The sequence below is a fragment of the Pleurodeles waltl genome, chromosome 8 (assembly GCF_031143425.1).
Source record: "Pleurodeles waltl isolate 20211129_DDA chromosome 8, aPleWal1.hap1.20221129, whole genome shotgun sequence".
Classification (NCBI taxonomy): domain Eukaryota; kingdom Metazoa; phylum Chordata; class Amphibia; order Caudata; family Salamandridae; genus Pleurodeles; species Pleurodeles waltl.
The window spans coordinates 1,533,953,010-1,533,975,671 of record NC_090447.1 but is presented as its reverse complement, the minus strand read 5'-3'; the positions used below and the strand labels follow the sequence as shown (position 1 = coordinate 1,533,975,671).

General features: G+C 45.6%; 1 protein-coding gene across 2 annotated transcripts in view; it reads left to right on the top strand.

Moving 5' to 3' along the window:
* The window catches only part of PKNOX1 (PBX/knotted 1 homeobox 1), a 255,051-nt gene that overhangs the window by 58,366 nt on the left and 174,023 nt on the right, over positions 1-22,662 (top strand). Inside the window, exon 3 of one of the 2 annotated variants that reach the window (XM_069202964.1) lies at positions 1,765-1,899. The exons of the other annotated variant lie outside the window; for it this stretch is intronic. Within the exon in view, the coding sequence (XP_069059065.1) occupies positions 1,765-1,899 (135 nt within the window). The remainder of the gene's footprint in view (positions 1-1,764; positions 1,900-22,662) is intronic. 2 annotated transcript variants of the gene reach the window in all.

The window sequence follows — 22,662 nt, the reverse complement described above, 5'->3', positions numbered from 1 at the left end:
AGATTCAGTTTCTACTATGTGTTTGAGGCATCCAAGAACTTTCGTAATGGACAGGAACACTTCTTTTAAGGGTATTAATGGTTCTAATGTATGTCTGTATTTTTCAATATTAATGTGTAAATGTTGCACCTGTGCATGTTAAAAATGGATGTATGTTAGTGACCAGAAACCTTAGTGCATGCTAATAGCTGCACAAAATTACGACAGACACGGCGGAGCGGTAGCACTCGTGGGTTATGGTATTTCAGCTGTGAGGAAAGTAGAGATGCTTGATCTGACTTTGGGTATTACTACCTGAGAGATGACTGAGGTGCTGCAGAACGTCCAATGCTCCTGCAGCTGTTAGGGACGCTGGTCTGTCTCCTGCAGCAGGTGGCGACCACCGTTCATGTCTTTGCTGGTGTAACGTTGGTTGGTTGTGATGCCGTGCTTGTAGGCTCGACTCTAGTGAGGTAGGCAGGTAACAACACCTCTGAAAGGGGTAGTATTAACCTGCTTCTTGGCAGATGCATCAGCTTCTGGTAGTTCAGTACCACTAATGTAACTTGCTGCAGTAACTCAGTCTTGTCAAAACGTTTGTCTCATGAGCTATGTATGCCAAGCTTTAGAAATGATACATCTGTAGCGCTGCCCAAGACTATGTGCATAAAAAAAGCGTGACCAGCATGTACCATGTAGGAAGAAATCCACTGATCTCTAGGAGTGGGAACCTTCTTTATTTAGTTTTCTCTTCTTATAGATTGATTCGTTCCCATCTAATCTGACATAGTCTAGACATAGTTTTAGATTGAACACTATGAAATACAAATTGCATTTTTTATCACAAAAAGTAGTGTGAACCATAACTTGCTGTCTTTTGAACTTTTCATCCATTTTAAAAATGTTCTTAGGAGGGTTTTTGCTTCCTAGTCCATTTAACGTTTGGTATAGTAGTTCTTTCTGTTGTGGTGTTTTATGTTGTTCCATTGGCAATGAACTGCTGCTGCCTGGTTATGCCTGTCATTGAAGCCTAGTTGTCAGGTTTGGACCCATTCCTGGGAAACTGATGCTGAAGTATTTGATGTTCTTTGCTGAAGGCAGGGCAAGTGTTAATGCATTTCCATAGTTCAACAGCTGTGCTTTCGTCAGGCTGATCTCATAGTATCTATGATTTTGCTGTTGTTAACCTTCACGTCAAGCTCCTAAGAAGCGCCCAGAGCACTGACCATATACAGCTTTTATCATCATCTCATCTGAGTAGCAGTAAGGTGCCCTCATATCATGTTTTCAGTATTGAGCTCCTGAACGGTTCACAGCAGATGTCTGTCATTTTTATGTTGAGTCATCAAGATTTTTAGATGATCCTAAAATCATTTGAAAGCAGCCCTTTTGTAAACGGTGTACCCCTTTTGACCTGTTGCTTGAAGATTTCGTCAGGGCTACAGTGACTTCATGTATATGTGTTTCATTAGTAGTTGAGTCCACGTTTCTCTGCTGCATGCTTCGATTGCCTGGCACATGCCAGTGCGTCTAAATGTGTAGGGTTCATGTTTGTGCAGCATGCCCCCTACCTACACCCGCAATTCAGTCTCCTTTCTTACGTTCCCATTTTAAGGGCAGAAGTCGGTTATTGGGTGGCCAGTGCATTTGTTGTATATACTTATGTCTAAAAAGGGATTTTGGCATGCCGTACAGTATCCGTGTTTGTGTGGAATAACCTGTAATTGAAGAGATTGTTTTGTCCTGTATTCACTGGCGCGGATGCTCCCTTATTCCTTCTGGTAGGTTTGGGAGCAGAGGGAAGCTGACTCTGGTCAGCTGGAGACGGCAGAAGGTAGAGGGTATGGGTTCCTGAGCGCTGCTTATCCTGATGGCCACGTGGATTTGGGCCCTGGTACCTTTGAAGGATCATCTGCAAAGGTATTTTCAATTGTTACTCCTGATCCCTTGTATTTATTTTCATACATTTTCTCATGCTAATATTTTATGAATTCCCACCATCTTACAGGGTTGTGCCGTTTTTTTGTATTAGCTAGGAACACCTCTTTTGTGCTGGGAATGTGATCTGTGCATTGTCTAGTTAGTTTTTGTAGGGGATAAAATGTACTGCAGGGTTGAACCTCATTGACTGCACTCAGACAAATAGTCCAAATGATGAGGTTCCAAACAAGACAGTATATGAATCCTTCAAAGGTCGAGATTACGGTTGGACAGTCATTCTGTCATGTAGATTGTCACCTAACACATCCCAGTAACAACCTTAGACTTTCAATATCATTTGAAGGAACAGATGTCATTGCCATTAACATTTTGTCCCATCAGATGAGGGTTTATGGACATAGTAGTCTGTTTTTCAATGCCGCTATAAACTTATAGCCAATACTTTAATTCAGAGTGTCGATGTTTGATGAGCATTCACTTTCCCTCCTCCTAGTTGTTATTTGACCAGCTCCACCAGTGACATTTCCTCCACCTTACTATCACTCTGGTGGTGGAAATTCCACATGTCGGTCTCCTGGATTCTGCATTTTCTCTAGAAATAAAAAAGGGTTTCCACTACCATTCTAGTAAAGCTTTTTATAGGCTTGTTTCCTGTTAAACCAATTAGGAAGATGAGATTGAAGGGTTCACTCCACTTTCTTGACCAATGCAATTTCAAACTTCCATTTCAATCTGACCATTGTAAACCTTCCTTCATCCTGAATCCCTAGCAGAGAGGGCTTTCTAGATGTGAAGAGGACTTTCAAATATTATCTAGATTGAATTAAGAGTTCGATGGCATCTGTCGCTGTAGATACGCATGTTTTGCAATAGCTCGCCATCTGGTGTTGGGCCGGAGTGTTACAAGTTGTTTTTCTTTGAAGAAGTCTTTCGAGTCACGGGACCGAGTGACTCCTCCTTTTGTCTCCATTGCGCATGGGCGTCGACTCCATCTTCGATTGTTTTTTTTTCCGCCATCGGGTTCGGACGTGTTCCTGTCGCTCCGAGTTTCGGAACGGAGAATTAGCTAATTTCGGAAGATTTTCGTCGGTATTGTTGCGTTCGGGATCGGCGTACTTAGATTCAACACCGCATCGAAGATCGAAGAGCTCCGGTGCCCTTCGGGGTAGTTTTTCGATCCCCCGTCGGGGCCTGGTCGGCCCGACCGCATGCTGAAGAACGCCGATGGAACGGACCCCGTTCCGTTTCTGCCCCAAATGCCACAATAAATACCCCTATACAGACCAACACTTGGTCTGTAACCTGTGCCTGTCACCTGAGCACAGTGAAGACACCTGTGAGGCCTGTCGTGCGTTCCGGTCCCGAAAGACACTCCGAGACCGTCGAGCCAGAAGACTTCAGATGGCGTCCGCGCCGACAGCCCACCGAGAGTTCGAGGAGCAGGAAGAGGAAGGTACCTTCTCGATCCAAGAATCGGACTCCGAAGGATTCGACGATACACAAACCGTGAGTAAGACGTCGAAAACCACACAAAGGAAGATTTACAAGGCCCAGGGGACGCCACTGCCATCAGGCCATGGCTCCACCCATAAATTCGGTGACCGACCGTCGGCACCGAAAAAGGCCCAAACAGTGCCGAGATCGTCAGACTCCGGTCGAGACACCGGCACGCAGCCTTCTCGGGACCGAGAAAGTGCTGGAGACAAGCCTCGACACCGAGATGCCGGTGTGGACACGGCTCGACGCCGAGACAGCGGCACCGAAGAAGATCGACGCCGAGAGGTTTCGGCCCCGAAAAAGAAAAAAGTCACCTCGGAGCCGAAAAAAAAAACGCAGACAGGGTTTCGGTGCCGAAACAAACTGCAAGCGACCCAGCTTCAGGCTCTTATACAGAAGAGCACTCGCTAACCTCCCAAATGCAAAAGCATAGGTTTGAGGAGGAGCTACAATCAACTGATGTGGACCATACGCAAAAGCGTATCTTCATACAGCAGAGGACAGGAAAAATAAGCACCCTTCCCCCCATTAGAAGAAAGAGAAGGTTGGAGTTCCAAACTGAACAGACACCACAACCAAAAGTAGTGAAAAGAGTTACCCCACCACCCTCTCCTCCGCCCGTGATTAACGTCTCACCAGCACGAACTCCATCACACTCCCCAGCTCACACCACCATAAGCCAGGGTGACTAAGATCAAGACGCATGGGACTTATACGACGCCCCAGTGTCAGATAACAGTCCGGAGGCATACCCTACGAAGCCATCTCCACCAGAAGACAGCACCGCGTATTCTCAAGTGGTGGCTAGAGCAGCACAATTTCACAACGTAAGCCTCCACTCAGAACAGGTCGAGGATGATTTTTTATTCAACACACTCTCCTCCACCCACAGCTCATACCAAAGCCTGCCTATGCTCCCTGGTATGCTCCGGCACGCGAAAGAAATCTTTAAGGAGCCGGTCAAAAGTAGGGCAATCACACCAAGGGTGGAAAAAAAGTATAAGGCGCCTCCTACAGACCCGGTTTTCATCACTACACAGCTGCCACCAGACTCTGTCGTTGTAGGAGCAGCTAGGAAAAGGGCCAACTCTCACACATCTGGAGATGCACCACCCCCAGATAAAGAAAGCCGCAAGTTCGATGCAGCTGGTAAAAGAGTCGCAGCACAAGCTGCAAACCAGTGGCGCATCGCGAACTCACAGGCACTACTTGCGCGCTATGACAGAGCCCACTGGGACGAGATGCAACATCTCATTGAACATCTGCCCAAGGACTTACAAAATAGGGCAAAACAAGTGGTTGAGGAGGGACAGACCATTTCCAACAACCAGATCCGCTCCTCCATGGACGCTGCAGATACAGCTGCACGGACAATTAATACATCTGTAACTATCAGAAGGCATGCATGGCTCCGAACGTCTGGATTTAAACCAGAGATTCAACAAGCAGTTCTCAATATGCCTTTTAATGAAAAAGAACTGTTCGGTCCAGAAGTGGACACAGCGATTGAGAAACTCAAAAAAGATACGGACACTGCCAAAGCCATGGGCGCACTCTACTCCCCGCAGAGCAGAGGGAATTACAGCACATTCCGTAAAACACCCTTTCGAGGGGGGTTTCGGGGTCAGAGCACACAAGCCAGCACCTCACAAGCAACACCGTCCAGTTACCAGGGACAGTATAGAGGAGGTTTTCGGGGACAATATAGAGGAGGGCAATTCCCTAGAAATAGAGGAAGATTTCAGAGCCCCAAAACCCCTACTACTAAACAGTGACTCACATGTCACTCACCCCCTCCACACAACACCAGTGGGGGGAAGAATAAGTCATTATTACAAAGCATGGGAGGAAATCACTACACTTGGGTTCTAGCAATTATCCAACATGGTTATTGCATAGAATTTCTACAATTCCCTCCAAACATACCACCAAAAGCACAAAATTTAACAACACACCATTCCAATCTCCTGGAGATAGAAGTGCAGGCACTATTGCAAAAGAATGCAATCGAATTAGTGCCAAACACACAAATAAACACAGGAGTTTACTCACTGTACTTTCTGATACCAAAGAAGGACAAAACGCTGAGACCAATCCTAGACCCTCAGAGTAGTGAACACTTTCATCAAATCAGACCACTTTCACATGGTCACACTACAAGAAGTATTGCCATTGCTAAAACTACACGACTACATGGCAACTTTAGACCTCAAGGATGCTTATTTCCATATACCAATACACCCATCGCACAGGAAATACCTAAGGTTTGTATTCAAAGGAATACATTACCAATTCAAGGTACTGCCTTTCGGATTAACAACCGCACCAAGAGTCTTTACCAAATGTCTAGCGGTAGTCACTGCACACATAAGAAGGCAGCAAATACATGTGTTCCCATATCTAGACGACTGGCTAATCAAGGCCCATTCGTTAATACAGTGCTCAAATCACACAAATCATATCATACAAACCCTCTTCAAACTAGGGTTCACCGTCAATTTCACAAAATCCCAAATTCTGCCGCGCAAGGTACAACAATACCTAGGAGCCATAATAGACACATCAAAAGGAGTAGCCACTCCAAGTCCACAAAGAATTCGAAATTTCAACACCATCATACAACGCATGTATCCCACACAAAGGATACACGCAAAGATGGTACTACAACTCCTAGGCATGATGTCTTCATGCATAGCCATTGTCCCAAACGCAAGACTGCACATGAGGCCCTTACAACAGTGCCTAGCATCACAATGGTCACAAGCACAGGGTCACCTTCTAGATCTGGTGTTAATAGACCGCCAAACTTACCTCTCGCTTCTGTGGTGGAACAACATAAATTTAAACAAAGGGCGGCCTTTCCAAGACCCAGTGCCACAATACGTAATAACAACAGATGCTTCCATGACAGGGTGGGGAGCACACCTCGATCAACACAGCATACAAGGACAATGGAACGTACATCAAACAAAACTGCATATAAATCACCTAGAACTGCTAGCAGTTTTTCAAGCACTAAAAGCTTTCCAACCAATGATAGTTCACAATACATTCTCGTCAAAACAGACAACATGACAACAATGTATTATCTAAACAAGCAAGGGGGGACGCGCTCCACGCAGTTAAGCCTGCTAGCACAAAAGATTTGGCGTTGGGCAATTCACAACCAAATTCGCCTAATAGCACAATTTATACCAGGGATCCAAAATCAACTCGCAGACAATCTCTCGAGAGATCACCAACAGGTCCACGAATGGGAAATTCACCCCCAAATTCTGAACACTTATTTCAAACTCTGGGGAACACCTCAGATAGACTTGTTTGCGACAAGGGAGAACGCAAAATGCCAAAACTTCGCATCCAGATACCCACACAAACAGTCCCAAGGCAATGCCCTATGGATGAACTGGTCAGGGATATTTGCTTACGCTTTTCCTCCTCTCCCTCTCCTTCCTTACCTGGTAAACAAACTCAGTCAAAACAAACTCAAACTCATATTGATAGCACCAACTTGGGCAAGGCAACCCTGGTACACAACGCTGCTAGACCTATCAGTAGTACCCTGCATCAAATTGCCCAACAGGCCAGATCTGTTGACACAGCACAACCAAAAGATCAGACACCCAGATCCAGCATCGCTGAATCTAGCAATCTGGCTCCTGAAATCCTAGAATTCGGGCACTTACAACTTACCCAAGAATGTATGGAAGTCATAAAACAAGCCAGAAGGCCATCCACCAGGCACTGCTATGCAAGTAAATGGAAGAGGTTTGTTTGCTACTGCCATATTAATCAAATACAACCATTACACACAACTCCAGAACATGTAGTGGGTTACTTGCTTCACTTACAAAAATCTAACCTGGCTTTCTCTTCCATTAAAATACACCTTGCAGCAATATCTGCATACCTGCAGACTACCTATTCAACTTCCCTATATAAGATACCAGTCATTAAAGCATTTATGGAGGGCCTTAGGAGAATTATACCACCAAGAACACCACCTGTTCCTTCATGGAACCTAAATGTTGTCCTAACTAGACTTATGGGTCCACCTTTTGAACCCATGCACTCCTGCGACATACAGTTCCTAACCTGGAAGGTGGCATTTCTCATCGCCATTACTTCCCTAAGAAGAGTAAGCGAGATTCAGGCGTTTACAATACAGGAACCTTTTATACAACTACACAAGAATAAGGTCGTCCTAAGGACCAATCCTAAATTTTTGCCAAAGGTTATTTCACCGTTCCATCTAAATCAAACAGTGGAACTTCCAGTGTTCTTTCCACAGCCAGATACCGTAGCTGAAAGGGCACTACATACATTAGATGTCAAAAGAGCATTGATGTATTACATTCACAGAACAAAAAACATCAGAAAGACTAAACAACTATTTATTGCATTTCAAAAACCTCATGCAGGAAACCCAATATCAAAACAAGGTATAGCCAGATGGATAGTTAAATGCATCCAAATCTGCTACCTTAAAGCTAAACGACAGCTGCCCATTACACCAAGGGCACACTCAACCAGAAAGAAAGGTGCTACCATGGCCTTTCTAGGAAACATCCCAATGCAAGAAATATGTAAGGCAGCCACATGGTCTACGCCTCACACATTCACCAAGCACTACTGTGTAGACGTGTTATCCGCACAACAAGCCACAGTAGGTCAAGCCGTATTAAGAACATTGTTTCAAACTACTTCCACTCCTACAGGCTGATCCACCGCTTTTGGGGAGATAACTGCTTACTAGTCTATGCAAAACATGCGTATCTACAGCGACAGATGCCATCGAACTGAAAATGTCACTTACCCAGTGTACATCTGTTCGTGGCATCAGTCGCTGTAGATTCGCATGTGCCCACCCGCCTCCCCGGGAGCCTGTAGCAGTTTGGAAGTTACCTTCAATTATTTATATATGTATCATCTCAACCTTAAATAGGTGCATACTTAGTCACTCCATTGCATGGGCACTATTACTACAATTCAACTCCTACCTCACCCTCTGCGGGGAAAAACAATCGAAGATGGAGTCGACGCCCATGCGCAATGGAGACAAAAGGAGGAGTCACTCGGTCCCGTGACTCGAAAGACTTCTTCGAAGAAAAACAACTTGTAACACTCCGGCCCAACACCAGATGGCGAGCTATTGCAAAACATGCGAATCTACTGCGACTGATGCCACGAACAGATGTACACTGGGTAAGTGACATTTTCATTACAAAGACCAGGGGGCTCTTTGTGAACTGTCACGCCACAAACATAGTTCAGTGAATAGTGTCTTCTATTTTCGCTTGCTACCAGAAAGCAAATCTATCTTTTCTAGGTAAGCTTTGGACTCATTCTACTAGAATTAAAGTGGCCACGTCCAATCTTCTCATGAACATCCCTTAGTGTAATTAGCAGTGCATTCACATGTAGATTTAACTATATTTTTACTGAACGGTATTGTTTTGACTGATTCTGGATTGTCTGTTGGTCAAAGATCCCTTAAATACCTCTTTCTATAAAGTGCCCACATCTTTTTGTTCTTCCTTCTCTTTTGAGCTCCTTGTTTTTTCCACCACCTTTCTTGGGTATGACATTGTTGTTCTGTGTAATTCCCATGGATATCTGTGAGAATTCTGTAATAGAGAAGGATCAGCTGATTACTTGTAATAACAGTTATCTATCGTAGGTGACTTAATGTGCAGTCTCACCGCCATCTCTTAGAAACGAGTAACGGTTCGGTAGAAGATGGCATGGACGATCCTTCCCCTGGATGTCTGCAGAAATGAACTGAGGGATTAGCTGACAGCGCTGTGAATTTTTCACTTAAGGAATCCCTGGCATTGCTTTTTATTCAGTTCAGGTTTACTTGTTTTCTGTCTTTCTTATGGGGCTAAGAAATGGGAAGTTACCTAGCAATCTTTATTTTGTTTCAATCGTCATTTTAAAAATTATGTTGATGTTTGCCAAAGAGGTTTCTGTCTGTTGAAGCATTTAGAAAATACTCTGAACATTCCAGCCACCCCCAAAATAAGATTGCAACTTTTTCCAAATCTAAGAGGTTAAAACAGCATGTTATCTCCTTTCTACCTCAGCCAGACTTCACTAAGAAGATTGTATTTTTGTCTGAGCTGGTCAATATATTTGCTTTCTCTATCAGCAGCACGGTTTGCTGTAAGTTGTATTCACAGTGAAAGGTGGGTGCTTTTCTTCCTGATAATTTAATTTAGTTGTTTATTGAAGGCTACAGTATACAGATTCGATAGTTTGTTACATTTTTGCTGAAGTGCAGTACACACCCCTTGCTAGGCACCATTGATTCACAGATCTTTGGCCGGTTATGGCCACAACTTTGAAAGCATCAATATCTTGATTCCATTTGTTGATATGGTCCACTTGTTTCTCTGTACCCAACCTCTGTATTTCTTTGCGTTACCTGAAGGTACCATTCACAAACTGGAGCTTCCTGCCAGAGAGATTCAAATATCTTTCTCCATATAGTTTTGAGAAGGTAACTTGTTTCTTTTTCCCCTGAGCTCAGATTAGGTTGGTCCAATCACAGTTTGTATTCTCCTTTGTTGCCAGAAGCATCCCTCTCTCCCCTTTCGTTCCATGCTCCCATTTAATCCTAAGCAGACTTTTTCCAGATTGGGTGCCGATGCCTTCCATTTTTGTATTTGAAGCAGACCAGTTACCAATGCACATAACTATTTTTCCAAAATGTCTTACAAGGGTCACTGCATGGATAATTGGCAGCACGTTTTGTTTTCATGGGCCCAGATTTAAGATTCCATTTGTAGGGAATATTACTCCTGTGTTGCCCCCAAACCTTCGATTTCCTCACACCGCTGGTAAAATTAAGTTCCACTGTGTTTTAATTCTTTGTTTGGCAACTGATTCAACTCTCCATTGGCACTTTGTACACGTTAAAAATTGGGCTATGGAACCATCTAGTGTGTTCTTGGCAGAGGCCGGCTTTTCTAAGGAATCTAATTGGTGCTCCAAGATTGTTCGTTTCAACATTGAAGTTTTGCATCCTGAAATGCTGTGCTGAACATGGGCTAGCTCAATCAAGAGCACATACAAAGTACCATAAACAGATGGGAAGTGAACGCATGACCGCAGGAGAGCTGCACCTGTACCAGAAGCACCTGGTACTCGCATATATAAAACAAGATTCCACAGCACACACAGCCAAGTTCACAATGTAATCACATCTACAGAATGTCCATTGAAGATTATAAGGTTGATGTCATTTATTGGTGTGCAAAATCAGATCTGCCGTAAATGTAGAAGTATCCACAGCCTCTCCAAAACTCGCTCTTGGTTCAGCTAGGAGCACGTTTTGCCTCTTTGAGTCGCTGATTTCACAAAAAGGATTGATTGGCTCTATGCAGCGCCTCGTGGAATCGCGCCAGTCTCGTGGTTAAGTTGCTGGAAAATACTACCCATACAGGCGCTCGGTTAAAGTGCAGAGAGGCTGCTGACTACTAACACACTCTTGTGGTCTAATGCAACTGCCTCTTTACCAGGCCTCAGCATCTTTTCTGTTGGCCAAATTAATCCTGTTTATGCTCTTCTTGGTGCTTCAAGCCTGCTCAAAAGCAGACCTCCTCATCTCCAGTCTTCAAGTGCCTGGCAGAGCCACCCTCTCTCCCTTCCCTCTGCGTGTCCACCACCCTGCCTCTTACTCCTTGTATTGTAGCACAGAGGCTCATTACAACATGACATCAGTGGAGCGAGGAGCTCTCAGGGGCGACATCCACTCAGCTTTTTAAACTATACATAAGTGGTTATATCAGTGTGTGTGTGTGTGTGTATATATATATATATATATGTTCGGTGGCATGTGTAGCTGCAGATACACATGCTTTGCACATCCCGCCATCTAGTGTTGGGCTCGGAGTGTTTCAAGTTGTTTTTCTTCGAAGAAGCCTTTTCGAATCACGAGATCGAGGGACTCCTCCTCTTTCGGCTCCATTGCGCATGGGCGTCAACTCCATCTTAGATTGTTTTCTTTCCGCCATCGGGTTCGGACGTGTTCCTTTTCGCTCCGCGTTTCGGTTTGGAAAGATAGTTAGAATCTCGGAAAATTCGACGGTATTGTTTGCGTTCGGTATCGGGTTAGTTACAACAGATCGACACCGAATTTGGAAGAGCTCCGGTGGCCCTTCGGGGTTTTCGATCCCCCGTCGGGGCCTGGTCGGCCCGACCACGTGTCTTTTCAAGGCTAATGGAACGGACCCCATTCCGCTTCTGCCCCAAATGTCACAACAAGTATCCTTATACAGATCAGCATCTGGCCTGTAACTTGTGTTTGTCTCCAGAACACAAAGAAGATACTTGTGAAGCCTGTCGAGCGTTTCGGTCGAGGAAGACATTAAGAGACCGAAGAGCGAGAAGACTACAGATGGCGTCGGCGCCGACAGGACAAAAACACATGGAAGAGGAAGAAGAAACCTTCTCCATCGAGGAGTCGGACTCGGGCGAGGTCGATCCCGAACAGACGCCTAAAACCGCGAGTAAGACGTCGACACACAAAACTCACGGAAAGACCGCAAAAGCCCAGGGGACGCCACCGCCAGCAGGCCATGACTTAACCCGAAAAATAGGTGACCGATCATCGGCACCGAAAAAAGGTACGCATGTGTCGAAGACATCCGACTCCGGTCGAGATACCGGCACAGAGCACACTCGACCCCAAGACAGCGGGTCCGAGCAAGTTCGGCACAGAAACGAGTCGGCACCGAGAGACCGGAACGCCGAAAATTAAAAAAGTGTCGTCGGAGCCGAAAAAGACTGCCGAAAAAGTTTCCATTCCGAAACATCCGGCCTCGGAACCAAAAATAAGTTCCTACACAGAGGAACTATGGACTGTCCTCACAAATGCAAGGACATAGGTTCGGACAAGAACTAGAGTCAATGGAGCCAGACTACACTCAGAGAAGGCTCCACATCCAAAAGGACACAGGAAAGATAAGTACTCTTCCCCTAATTAGGATGAAAAGAAGACTTGCCTTTCAAGAAAAAGACAAGCAGCCACAGGCAAAGGTGGCAAGACAAGTAACACAGCCACCATCTCCACCAGGCTCAACACACATATCAGTGGTAGCCACTCCACCACTGATGCAGTCCCCAACTCATACTGGAATGAGTCAGGATGATCCCGACGCATGGGATCTTTATGATGCGCCGGTGTCAGATAACAGCCCAGACGGTTACCCAGCGAGACCGTCGCCACTTGAGGACAGTACAGCCTACACACAGGTGGTGTCAAGAGCAGCGGCGTTTCATAATGTCACCCTGCATGCAGAGCCTATTGAGGATGACTTTTTGTTTAACACACTATCCTCCACACATAGCCAATACCAAAGTCTCCCTATGCTACCTGGAATGCTAAAACACTCCAAACAGGTGTTTCAGGAGCCTGTGAAGGGCAGGGCCATAACTCCAAGGGTGGAGAAGAAATACAAGCCGCCGCCAACAGACCCTGTATACATCACGCAGCAATTAACACCAGACTCTGTGGTAGTAGGGGCAGCTCGCAAGAGAGCAAACTGTCACACCTCGGGAGACGCACCGCCTCCAGACAAGGAGAGTCGCAAGTTGGACGCTGCGGGGAAAAGGGTTGCAGCACAAGCGGCCAACCAATGGCGCATTGCCAACTCACAGGCATTGCTGGCAAGATATGATAGGGCTCATTGGGACGAAATGCAACATTTCATTGAACACTTACCCAAGGAGTTACAAAAAAGGGCACAACAGGTGGTGGAGGAAGGACAAAGTATCTCGAACAATCAGATACGTTCGGCAATGGATGCAGCAGATACAGCTGCTAGGACAGTAAATACGGCAGTGACAATAAGGAGACACGCATGGCTGCGTACGTCAGGATTCAAGCCGGAAATACAACAAGCCGTGCTGAATATGCCATTTAACGGACAGCAGTTGTTTGGGCCGGAGGTGGACACTGCTATCGAAAAACTTAAAAAGGACACTGATACGGCCAAAGCCATGGGCGCACTCTACTCCCCACAGAGCAGAGGCACATTTCGTAAAACTCAGTTTCGAGGGGGGTTTCGAGGACAAAGCACAGAACCCACAACCTCACAAACAAGACCCACTTATCAGAGCCAATATCAGCGGGGAAGTTTACGGGGACAATATAGAGGGGGACAATCACAAAAGAGTAGAGGGAAGTTCCCAAGTCCCAAAACTCCTCCAAACAAACAGTGACTTCGATGTCACAAATCCCGAACACATAACACCTGTTGGGGGGAGACTAACCAAGTTTTACAAACATTGGGAGGAAATAACAACAGACACTTGGGTCCTAGCAATTATCCAGCATGGTTATTGCATAGAATTTCTCAAATTCCCTCCAAACGTCCCACCAAAAACACACAATATGTCAAAACAACACATGGATCTTCTAGGACTAGAGGTCCAAGCGTTGCTACAAAAATAAGCAATAGAACTAGTACCAATTCATCAGAGAGGAGCAGGAGTTTACTCACTGTACTTTCTCATACCCAAAAAGGACAAAACTCTAAGACCTATATTAGATCTCAGAACGCTAAATACCTACATCAAATCAGATCACTTTCACATGGTGACATTACAGCACGTAATCCCACTGCTCAAACAACAAGACTACATGACAACAATAGACCTAAAGGATGCATATTTCCATATACCGATACATCCTTCACACAGAAAGTACTTAAGATTTGTATTCCAAGGGGTACATTACCAGTTCAAAGTGTTGCCATTCGGAATAACAACTGCGCCAGGAGTTTTTACAAAATGCCTGGCAGTAGTGGCTGCACATATCAGGAGGCAGCAAATACATGTGTTCCCGTACCTAGACGATTGGTTAATCAAAACCAACACGCAACAACGGTGTTCACAACACACAAAGTACGTCATAGAAACCCTCCACAAACTAGGTTTCATACTCAACTACACAAAGTCACACCTTCAGCCGTGTCAAACACAGCAATACTTAGGGGCAACAATCAACACAACAAAAGAGATTGCCACTCCAAGTCCACAAAGGGTACAGGCATTTCACAATGTAATACAGGCCATGTATCCAAGACAAAAGATACAAGTCAAGAAGGTGATGAAACTACTAGGCATGATGTCCTCATGCATAGCCATTGTCCCAAACGCAAGGTTGCACATGCAGCCCTTACAGCAGTGCCTAGCAGCACAATGGTCACAGGCACAGGGTCATCTTCTAGATCTAGTGTTGATAGACCGCCAAACATACACCTCGCTTCAATGGTGGAACAATATAAATTTAAACCAAGGGCGGCCTTTCCAAGACCCAGTGCCACAATATGTAATAACAACAGATGCCTCCATGATAGGGTGGGGAGCACACCTCAATCAACACAGCATCCAAGGACAATGGGACACTCAGTAGAGACAGCTTCACATAAATCACTTAGAACTACTGGCAGTATTTCTAGCGTTAAAGGCATTTCAACCCATAATAAGCCACAAACACATTCTTGTCAAAACAGACAACATGACAACGATGTATTACCTAAACAAACAGGGAGGAACACAGTCGACACAGTTGTGTCTCCTAGCACAGAGAATATGGAATTGGGTGATTCACAACCACATTCGCCTAATAGCACAGTTTATTCCAGGGATTCAGAATCAGTTAGCAGACAGTCTGTCTCGGGATCACCAACAGATCCACGAATGGGAGATTCTCCCCCAAATACTAAACACTTACTTCCAAAAATGGGGAACACCACAAATAGACCTATTTGCAACAAAAGAAAACACAAAATGCCAAAACTTCGCATCCAGGTACCCACAAGATCAATCTCAGGGCAATGCGTTATGGATGAGTTGGTCAGGGATATTTGCATACGCTTTTCCCCCTCTCCCACTCCTTCCGTATCTAGTAAACAAATTGAGTCAAAACAAACTCAAACTCATACTTATAGCACCAACCTGGGCAAGACAACCTTGGTTCACAACACTACTAGACCTCTCGGTAGTGCCTCATGTCAATCTTCCAAGCAGACCAGATCTGTTAACTCAACACAAACAACAGATCAGGCATCCAAATCCAGCATCACTGAATCTAGCAATTTGGCTCCTGAAATCTTAGAATTCGCACACTTAGATCTTACACAGGAATGTATGGAGGTCATAAAACAAGCTAGGAAACCAACCACTAGACATTGCTATGCAAATAAGTGGAAAAGATTTGTTTATTATTGCCATAATAATCAAATTCAGCCATTACACGCATCTGCTAAAGACATCGTAAGCTACTTACTACATTTGCAAAAGTCAAAGCTAGCTTTTTCATCGATTTAAAATACATCTTACCGCAATTTCAGCTTACCTGCAAATTACGCACTCAACTTCATTATTTAGGATACCAGTCATAAAAGCATTTATGGAAGGCCTAAAAAGAATTATACCACCAAGAACACGACCAGTTCCTTCGTGGAACCTAAACATTGTCTTAACACGACTCATGGGTCCACCTTTTGAACCCATGCACTCATGTGAAATGCAATACTTAACATGGAAGGTTGCATTTCTAATTGCCATCACATCTCTAAGAAGAGTAAGTGAGATACAAGCATTTACCATACAAGAACCATTTATTCAGATACACAAGCATAAAGTAGTGTTCGGTGGCATGTGTAGCTGCAGATACACATGCTGTGCATAGTCCGCCGTCTGGTGTTGGGCTCGGAGTGTTAACAAATCCTAAATTCTTACCAAAAGTCATATCACCGTTCCACTTGAATCAAACAGTAGAACTACCAGAGTTCTTCCCAGAGCCAGATTCCGTACCTGAAAGAGCACTACATACATTAGACATCAAAAGGACGTTAATGTACTACATTGACAGAACAAAACAAATTCGGAAAACAAAACAATTATTTGTTGCTTTCCAAAAATCTCATACAGGAAATCCAATTTCCAAACAAGGCATTGCTAGATGGATAGTTAAATGCATTCAAACCTGTTATCTCAAAGCAAAAAGAGAACTGCCTATTACACCAAAGGCACACTCAACTAGAAAGAAAGGTGCTACCATGGCCTTTCTAGGAAATATTCCAATGACAGAAATATGTAAGGCAGCCACATGGTCTACGCCTCATACGTTTACCAAGCACTACTGCGTGGATGTGTTAACAGCACAACAAGCCACAGTAGGACAAGCAGTACTACGAACTTTGTTTCAAACAACTTCAACTCCTACAGGCTGAACCACCGCTTTTGGGGAGATAACTGCTTACTAGTCTATGCACAGCATGTGTATCTGCAGCTACACATGCCACCGAACGGAAAATGTCACTTACCCAGTATACATCTGTTCATGGCATGAGACACTGCAGATTCACATGCGCCCACCCGCCTCCCCGGGAGCCTGTATCCGTTTCGAAGTTGATCTTGAACATTTGTAAATTTGTAAATATATCACTTTATACTACATTATGTACATACATATTTACTCCATTGCATGGGCACTATTACTATAATACACAACTCCTACCTCACCCTCTGCGGGGAAAACAATCTAAGATGGAGTCGACGCCCATGCGCAATGGAGCCGAAAGGGGAGGAGTCCCTCGATCTCGTGACTCAAAGACTTCTTCGAAGAAAAACAACTTGTAACACTCCGAGCCCAACACTAGATGGCGTGATGTGCAACCTTTGGCACTGTTTGACGAATCTTCAAAAAACTTTCCAAAAAAGTGTGCTGGTGATTCTTGTTGCACATGGAAAGTTTCAAAGTGATCTGTCAAATCGGGGGCCGAGAAAAAGGAGGGGGGAGGAGGGGATGTAAAAATGTTTTTGCATTTTATCATGTGAATTCCTATAGAACCTTTAGACACGACTACAGCGTTTGGTATGCAGAAAGCTAGCGTCTGGTATGCAGATTAAGCTTTTGCTTATGTAAATCCAGTCAGTAGTTTTTTAGATATTAAAGGAATCCAAATTTGTATTTCTCTGGCCCGATGACTTCGCAAATAATGATGAGTTTGTGCAGGGAAATGCACAGCTCCGATTGGCAGCTAGCACATCAAACTAAGAGTGTTGGCAGCCATTTTGGGACTCAGCTTGTCCCTGTAAAAAATATTTAAAAAAAGAAAATGGGCCAGAGTAGAGACACCCTGACCCCTTAGCTCTGGTATAGGGTTCTAGAGGGACCCCCCTGGGCTAGAAGGCACCCCACCCCCGCACAACCCAGGGGACTGCCACCTCCCTGGGGCTTTCAATATATGTAAAAGCAGCTACCTGCTTACTGGAGCAATGCCAACTCCCGCAAGAGCCTGGAGCTGACTGGGACCGCGGAGGTGTGGGAGATCAGGGGTGATTGTGTGGGGGGGTAGGTGGGGGGGCTGCTTGAGGCTTCCCTGTGGTCCTAGATAGCCCAAAAAGGGCAAACGTTTGACAAATAAGCAAGCATTCGCAATGCCAGTAGGTGGCGGTCACCTCTGTTCATTCTTTTGCATTGTATCTTACATTACATTTTGCATACAAGCAAAAAAAACATATTTTTGGTGAAAATAGATAATCCTCCGACTTAGAAAAAGGGCTCAGAAAGATGAAAAATGGGCCGTTTTCGACTGGTGCAGTTTTTCACTGTTTATGACTTGCAGAAGTGGATCAACATGTTTGGAGCTTAAATAAACAGGTTTAGAGCCATATTCATGTTCTAAAAGGTCCAAAATGCAAAGTTCAGAGATTTCACTAAAGTGAATGGAAAGGGCTCATTTGGTAACACTGAATGCTTTTAACAGTGTTTTTGCACTGCTGTAATTAATTTAAACAGATTTTTGAGTCATTAAGCATACAAGTGAAAGCGTCATATTTTTAATAAAAACGCAATGATTGTCCGACTTAGGAAATGGCTCAGGAAGGTGAAAAATGGGCCTCAAAATAAACAACCCATGAACTGGAATGCGGTGCTGTTTTAAAAGGAGGGGGACAACGAAGAAGCGCAAAGGGGGAAGCAGTGAGGTGTTTGCCTGAAAGAGGCTGAAAGACCACTGGGATGAGAGAGGCCGCGTGCAGATTCACTCATGAGAAGTAGCAAATCATGCTTACCTGTGGAGTGGAAGGAGCGTGGCCTGTAACCAGTGGCAGTGACCAGAAGGAGTACTTGGTCCAGAATCCATGGACAGCATGGAGGGCACGACGGCAAAGCAGCAGAGAGTAGGAAGTGAAAGCAAATGACGTGATGGCCAATCAGAAGCACATAAATGAGATTGACGTTGGACTAAGCCAGTGGTAAGTCCAGGTAAGTAAGGGGCTGGTTCCAAGCCCCTTTTAAGATTTTGTTTCTATTCACAAAAGATTTAGCAAGCACTGTGCGCAAGTGTGCATGCAGGTGAAACCTTAAAAAAAAATGGGAAGAAAAGACAGAAGGACAGAAACAAGCAGAAAGGCACAAACGGGGCAAAACAGCAAGCAGCAAAAGGACAGAAAGGCACAAACATAGGGCAGGGAATGGACAGTAAGGCAGAAACAGAGGGCAGAATGAGCAGAAAGGCACAAACGGGGCAAAAACCAAGCAGAAAATAGGCAGAAAGGCAGAAGCGGAGGGCAAGATTCATGCAGAACATGAGCAGAAAGGCACAAAGAGAGGTAAGGAAGGGGCAGAGAGGCAGATATACACAGAGCAAGAAACAAGTGCAAAGGCAGAGGGCAAAAACGATGCAAGACCCGCCGAGGCAGGCATTCGACCCTGGTCCCGGGCCAGATCTCTGCATCAGGTTCTGCCGCTCTAACCATTGTGCCACACGTCTCCACATAGCACCTTTAGACATGACTACAGCCCGAATCGCTGTATGGAATTACACCAGATTTGGCAGAAAGCTTGCTTTTGGTACGCAGATTGTGCTTTCGCTTATTTTATGTAGATCCGTTCAGTAGTTTTTGAGAAATTAAAGGGAAAACAAATTTGTATATCTCTGGCCATGGTGCCTTCGTGATTATTTTGTGGAAATTTATGAATTTTCGCGAAAAGAAGCGTTGTAATTGGCTGACTAGAAAGTTGCAGCCGCCATTTTATTTCACGGGACATGGTCCCTGGGGGTGAAAATCCTAATTGAAAGTGGCATAAGGGGTCAGGGTGAAGGTACCCTCACCCCAGGAGTTTGACATGGGTTTGATTTAGGGGCAAATTATGAGCTCAAGCTGATTTTGCATCACTGTGCGCGATATTCGCGAAAGACAGGCCCTGTGGCCAACCTCCGCTGCGCACGGTTATGGGTGGTTATAAGGGTTGCAGGCTGTGCACGGTGGGGGTTGGAATAACGTATAGTAATTAAAAAATATTTTACCTTCAAAAACCACAGAACTTCACTGAAAAAACAAATGTTGCAGGGACGTTTTAGTTAGGTTCTGAATTTACTCGCACAAAACCATCAAAGTTCAGTAGTTATAGTTAGAGTTCTTTCAAGTAACCATAACCTGCACCTTAAGGTAACTGTAGGAAGTTGGCTCTGTATGTGCTATTTCAAAGTAAGGAATAGCATGCACAGAGTCCAAGGGTTCCCCTTAGAGGTAAAATAGTGGTAAAAAGAGATAATACTAATGCTCTATTTTGTGGTAGTGTGGTCGAGCAGTAGGCTTATCCAAGGAGTAGTGTTAAGCATTTGTTGTACATACACATAGACAATAAATGAGGTACACACACTCAGAGACAAATCCAGCCAATAGGTTTTGTTATAGAGAAATATCTTTTCTTAGTTTATTTTAAGAACCACAGGTTCAAATTCTACATGTAATATCTCATTCGAAAGGTATTGCAGGTAAGTACTTTAGGAACTTCAAATCATCAAAATTGCATGTATACTTTTCAAGTTATTCACAAATAGCTGTTTTAAAAGTGGACACTTAGTGCAATGTTCACAGTTCCTAGGGGAGGTAAGTCTTTGTTAGGTTAACCAGGTAAGTAAGACACTTACAGGGCTTAGTTCTTGGTCCAAGGTAGCCCACCGTTGGGGGTTCAGAGCAACCCCAAAGTCACCACACCAGCAGCTCAGGGCCGGTCAGGTGCAGAGTTCAAAGTGGTGCCCAAAACACATAGGCTAGAATGGAGAGAAGGGGGTGCCCCGGTTCCGGTCTGCTTGCAGGTAAGTACCCGCGTCTTCGGAGGGCAGACCAGGGGGGTTTTGTAGGGCACCGGGGGGGACACAAGTCCACACAGAAATCTCACCCTCAGCAGCGCGGGGGCGGCCGGGTGCAGTGTAGGAACAGGCGTCGGGTTCGCAAGGTTAGTCTATGAGAGATCTCGGGATCTCTTCAGCGCTGCAGGCAGGCAAGGGGGGAATTCCTCGGGGAAACCTCCACTTGGGTAAGGGAGAGGGACTCCTGGGGGCCACTTCTCCAGTGAAAGTCCGGTCCTTCAGGTCCTGGGGGCTGCGGGTGCAGGGTCTCTCCCAGGCGTCGGGACTTTAGGTTCAAAGAGTCGCGGTCAGGGGAAGCCTCGGGATTCCCTCTGCAGGCGGCGCTGTGGGGGCTCAGGGGGGACAGGTTTTGGTACTCACAGTATCAGAGTAGTCCGGGGGTCCCTCCTGAGGTGTTGGATCGCCACCAGCCGAGTCGGGGTCGCCGGGTGCAGTGTTGCAAGTCTCACGCTTCTTGCGGGGAGCTTGCAGGGTTCTTTAAAGCTGCTGGAAACAAAGTTGCAGCTTTTCTTGGAGCAGGTCCGCTGTCCTCGGGAGTTTCTTGTCTTTTCGAAGCAGGGGCAGTCCTCAGAGGATGTCGAGGTCGCTGGTCCCTTTGGAAGGCGTCGCTGGAGCAGGATCTTTGGAAGGCAGGAGACAGGCCGGTGAGTTTCTGGAGCCAAGGCAGTTGTCGTCTTCTGGTCTTCCGCTGCAGGGGTTTTCAGCTAGGCAGTCCTTCTTCTTGTAGTTGCAGGAATCTGATTTTCTAGGGTTCAGGGTAGCCCTTAAATACTAAATTTAAGGGCGTGTTTAGGTCTGGGGGGTTAGTAGCCAATGGCTACTAGCCCTGAGGGTGGGTACACCCTCTTTGTGCCTCCTCCCAAGGGGAGGGGGTCACAATCCTAACCCTATTGGGGGAATCCTCCATCTGCAAGATGGAGGATTTCTAAAAGTTAGAGTCACCTCAGCTCAGGACACCTTAGGGGCTGTCCTGACTGGCCAGTGACTCCTCCTTGTTTTTCTCATTATTTTCTCCGGCCTTGCCGCCAAAAGTGGGGCCTGGCCGGAGGGGGCGGGCAACTCCACTAGCTGGAGTGTCCTGCTGGGTTGGCACAAAGGAGGTGAGCCTTTGAGGCTCACCGCCAGGTGTGACAATTCCTGCCTGGGAGAGGTGTTAGCATCTCCACCCAGTGCAGGCTTTGTTACTGGCCTCAGAGTGACAAAGGCACTCTCCCCATGGGGCCAGCAACATGTCTCGGTTCGTGGCAGGCTGCTAAAACTAGTCAGCCTACACAGATAGTCGGTTAAGTTTCAGGGGGCACCTCTAAGGTGCCCTCTGTGGTGTATTTTACAATAAAATGTACACTGGCATCAGTGTGCATTTATTGTGCTGAGAAGTTTGATACCAAACTTCCCAGTTTTCAGTGTAGCCATTATGGTGCTGTGGAGTTCGTGTTTGACAGACTCCCAGACCATATACTCTTATGGCTACCCTGCACTTACAATGTCTAAGGTTTTGTTTAGACACTGTAGGGGTACCATGCTCATGCACTGGTACCCTCACCTATGGTATAGTGCACCCTGCCTTAGGGCTGTAAGGCCTGCTAGAGGGGTGGCTTACCTATACTGCATAGGCAGTGAGAGGCTGGCATGGCACCCTGAGGGGAGTGCCATGTCGACTTACTCGTTTTGTCCTCACTAGCACACACAAGCTGGCAAGCAGTGTGTCTGTGCTGAGTGAGAGGTCTCCAGGGTGGCATAAGACATGCTGCAGCCCTTAGAGACCTTCCTTGGTATCAGGGCCCTTGGTACTAGAAGTACCAGTTACAAGGGACTTATCTGGATGCCAGGGTCTGCCAATTGTGGATACAAAAGTACAGGTTAGGGAAAGAACACTGGTGCTGGGGCCTGGTTAGCAGGCCTCAGCACACTTCCAATTGTAAACATAGCATCAGCAAAGGCAAAAAGTCAGGGGGCAACCATGCCAAGGAGGCATTTCCTTACACAACCCCCCCCCAAACGAAAGAGGATGAGACTAACCTTTCCCAAGAGAGTCTTCATTTTCTAAGTGGAAGAACCTGGAAAG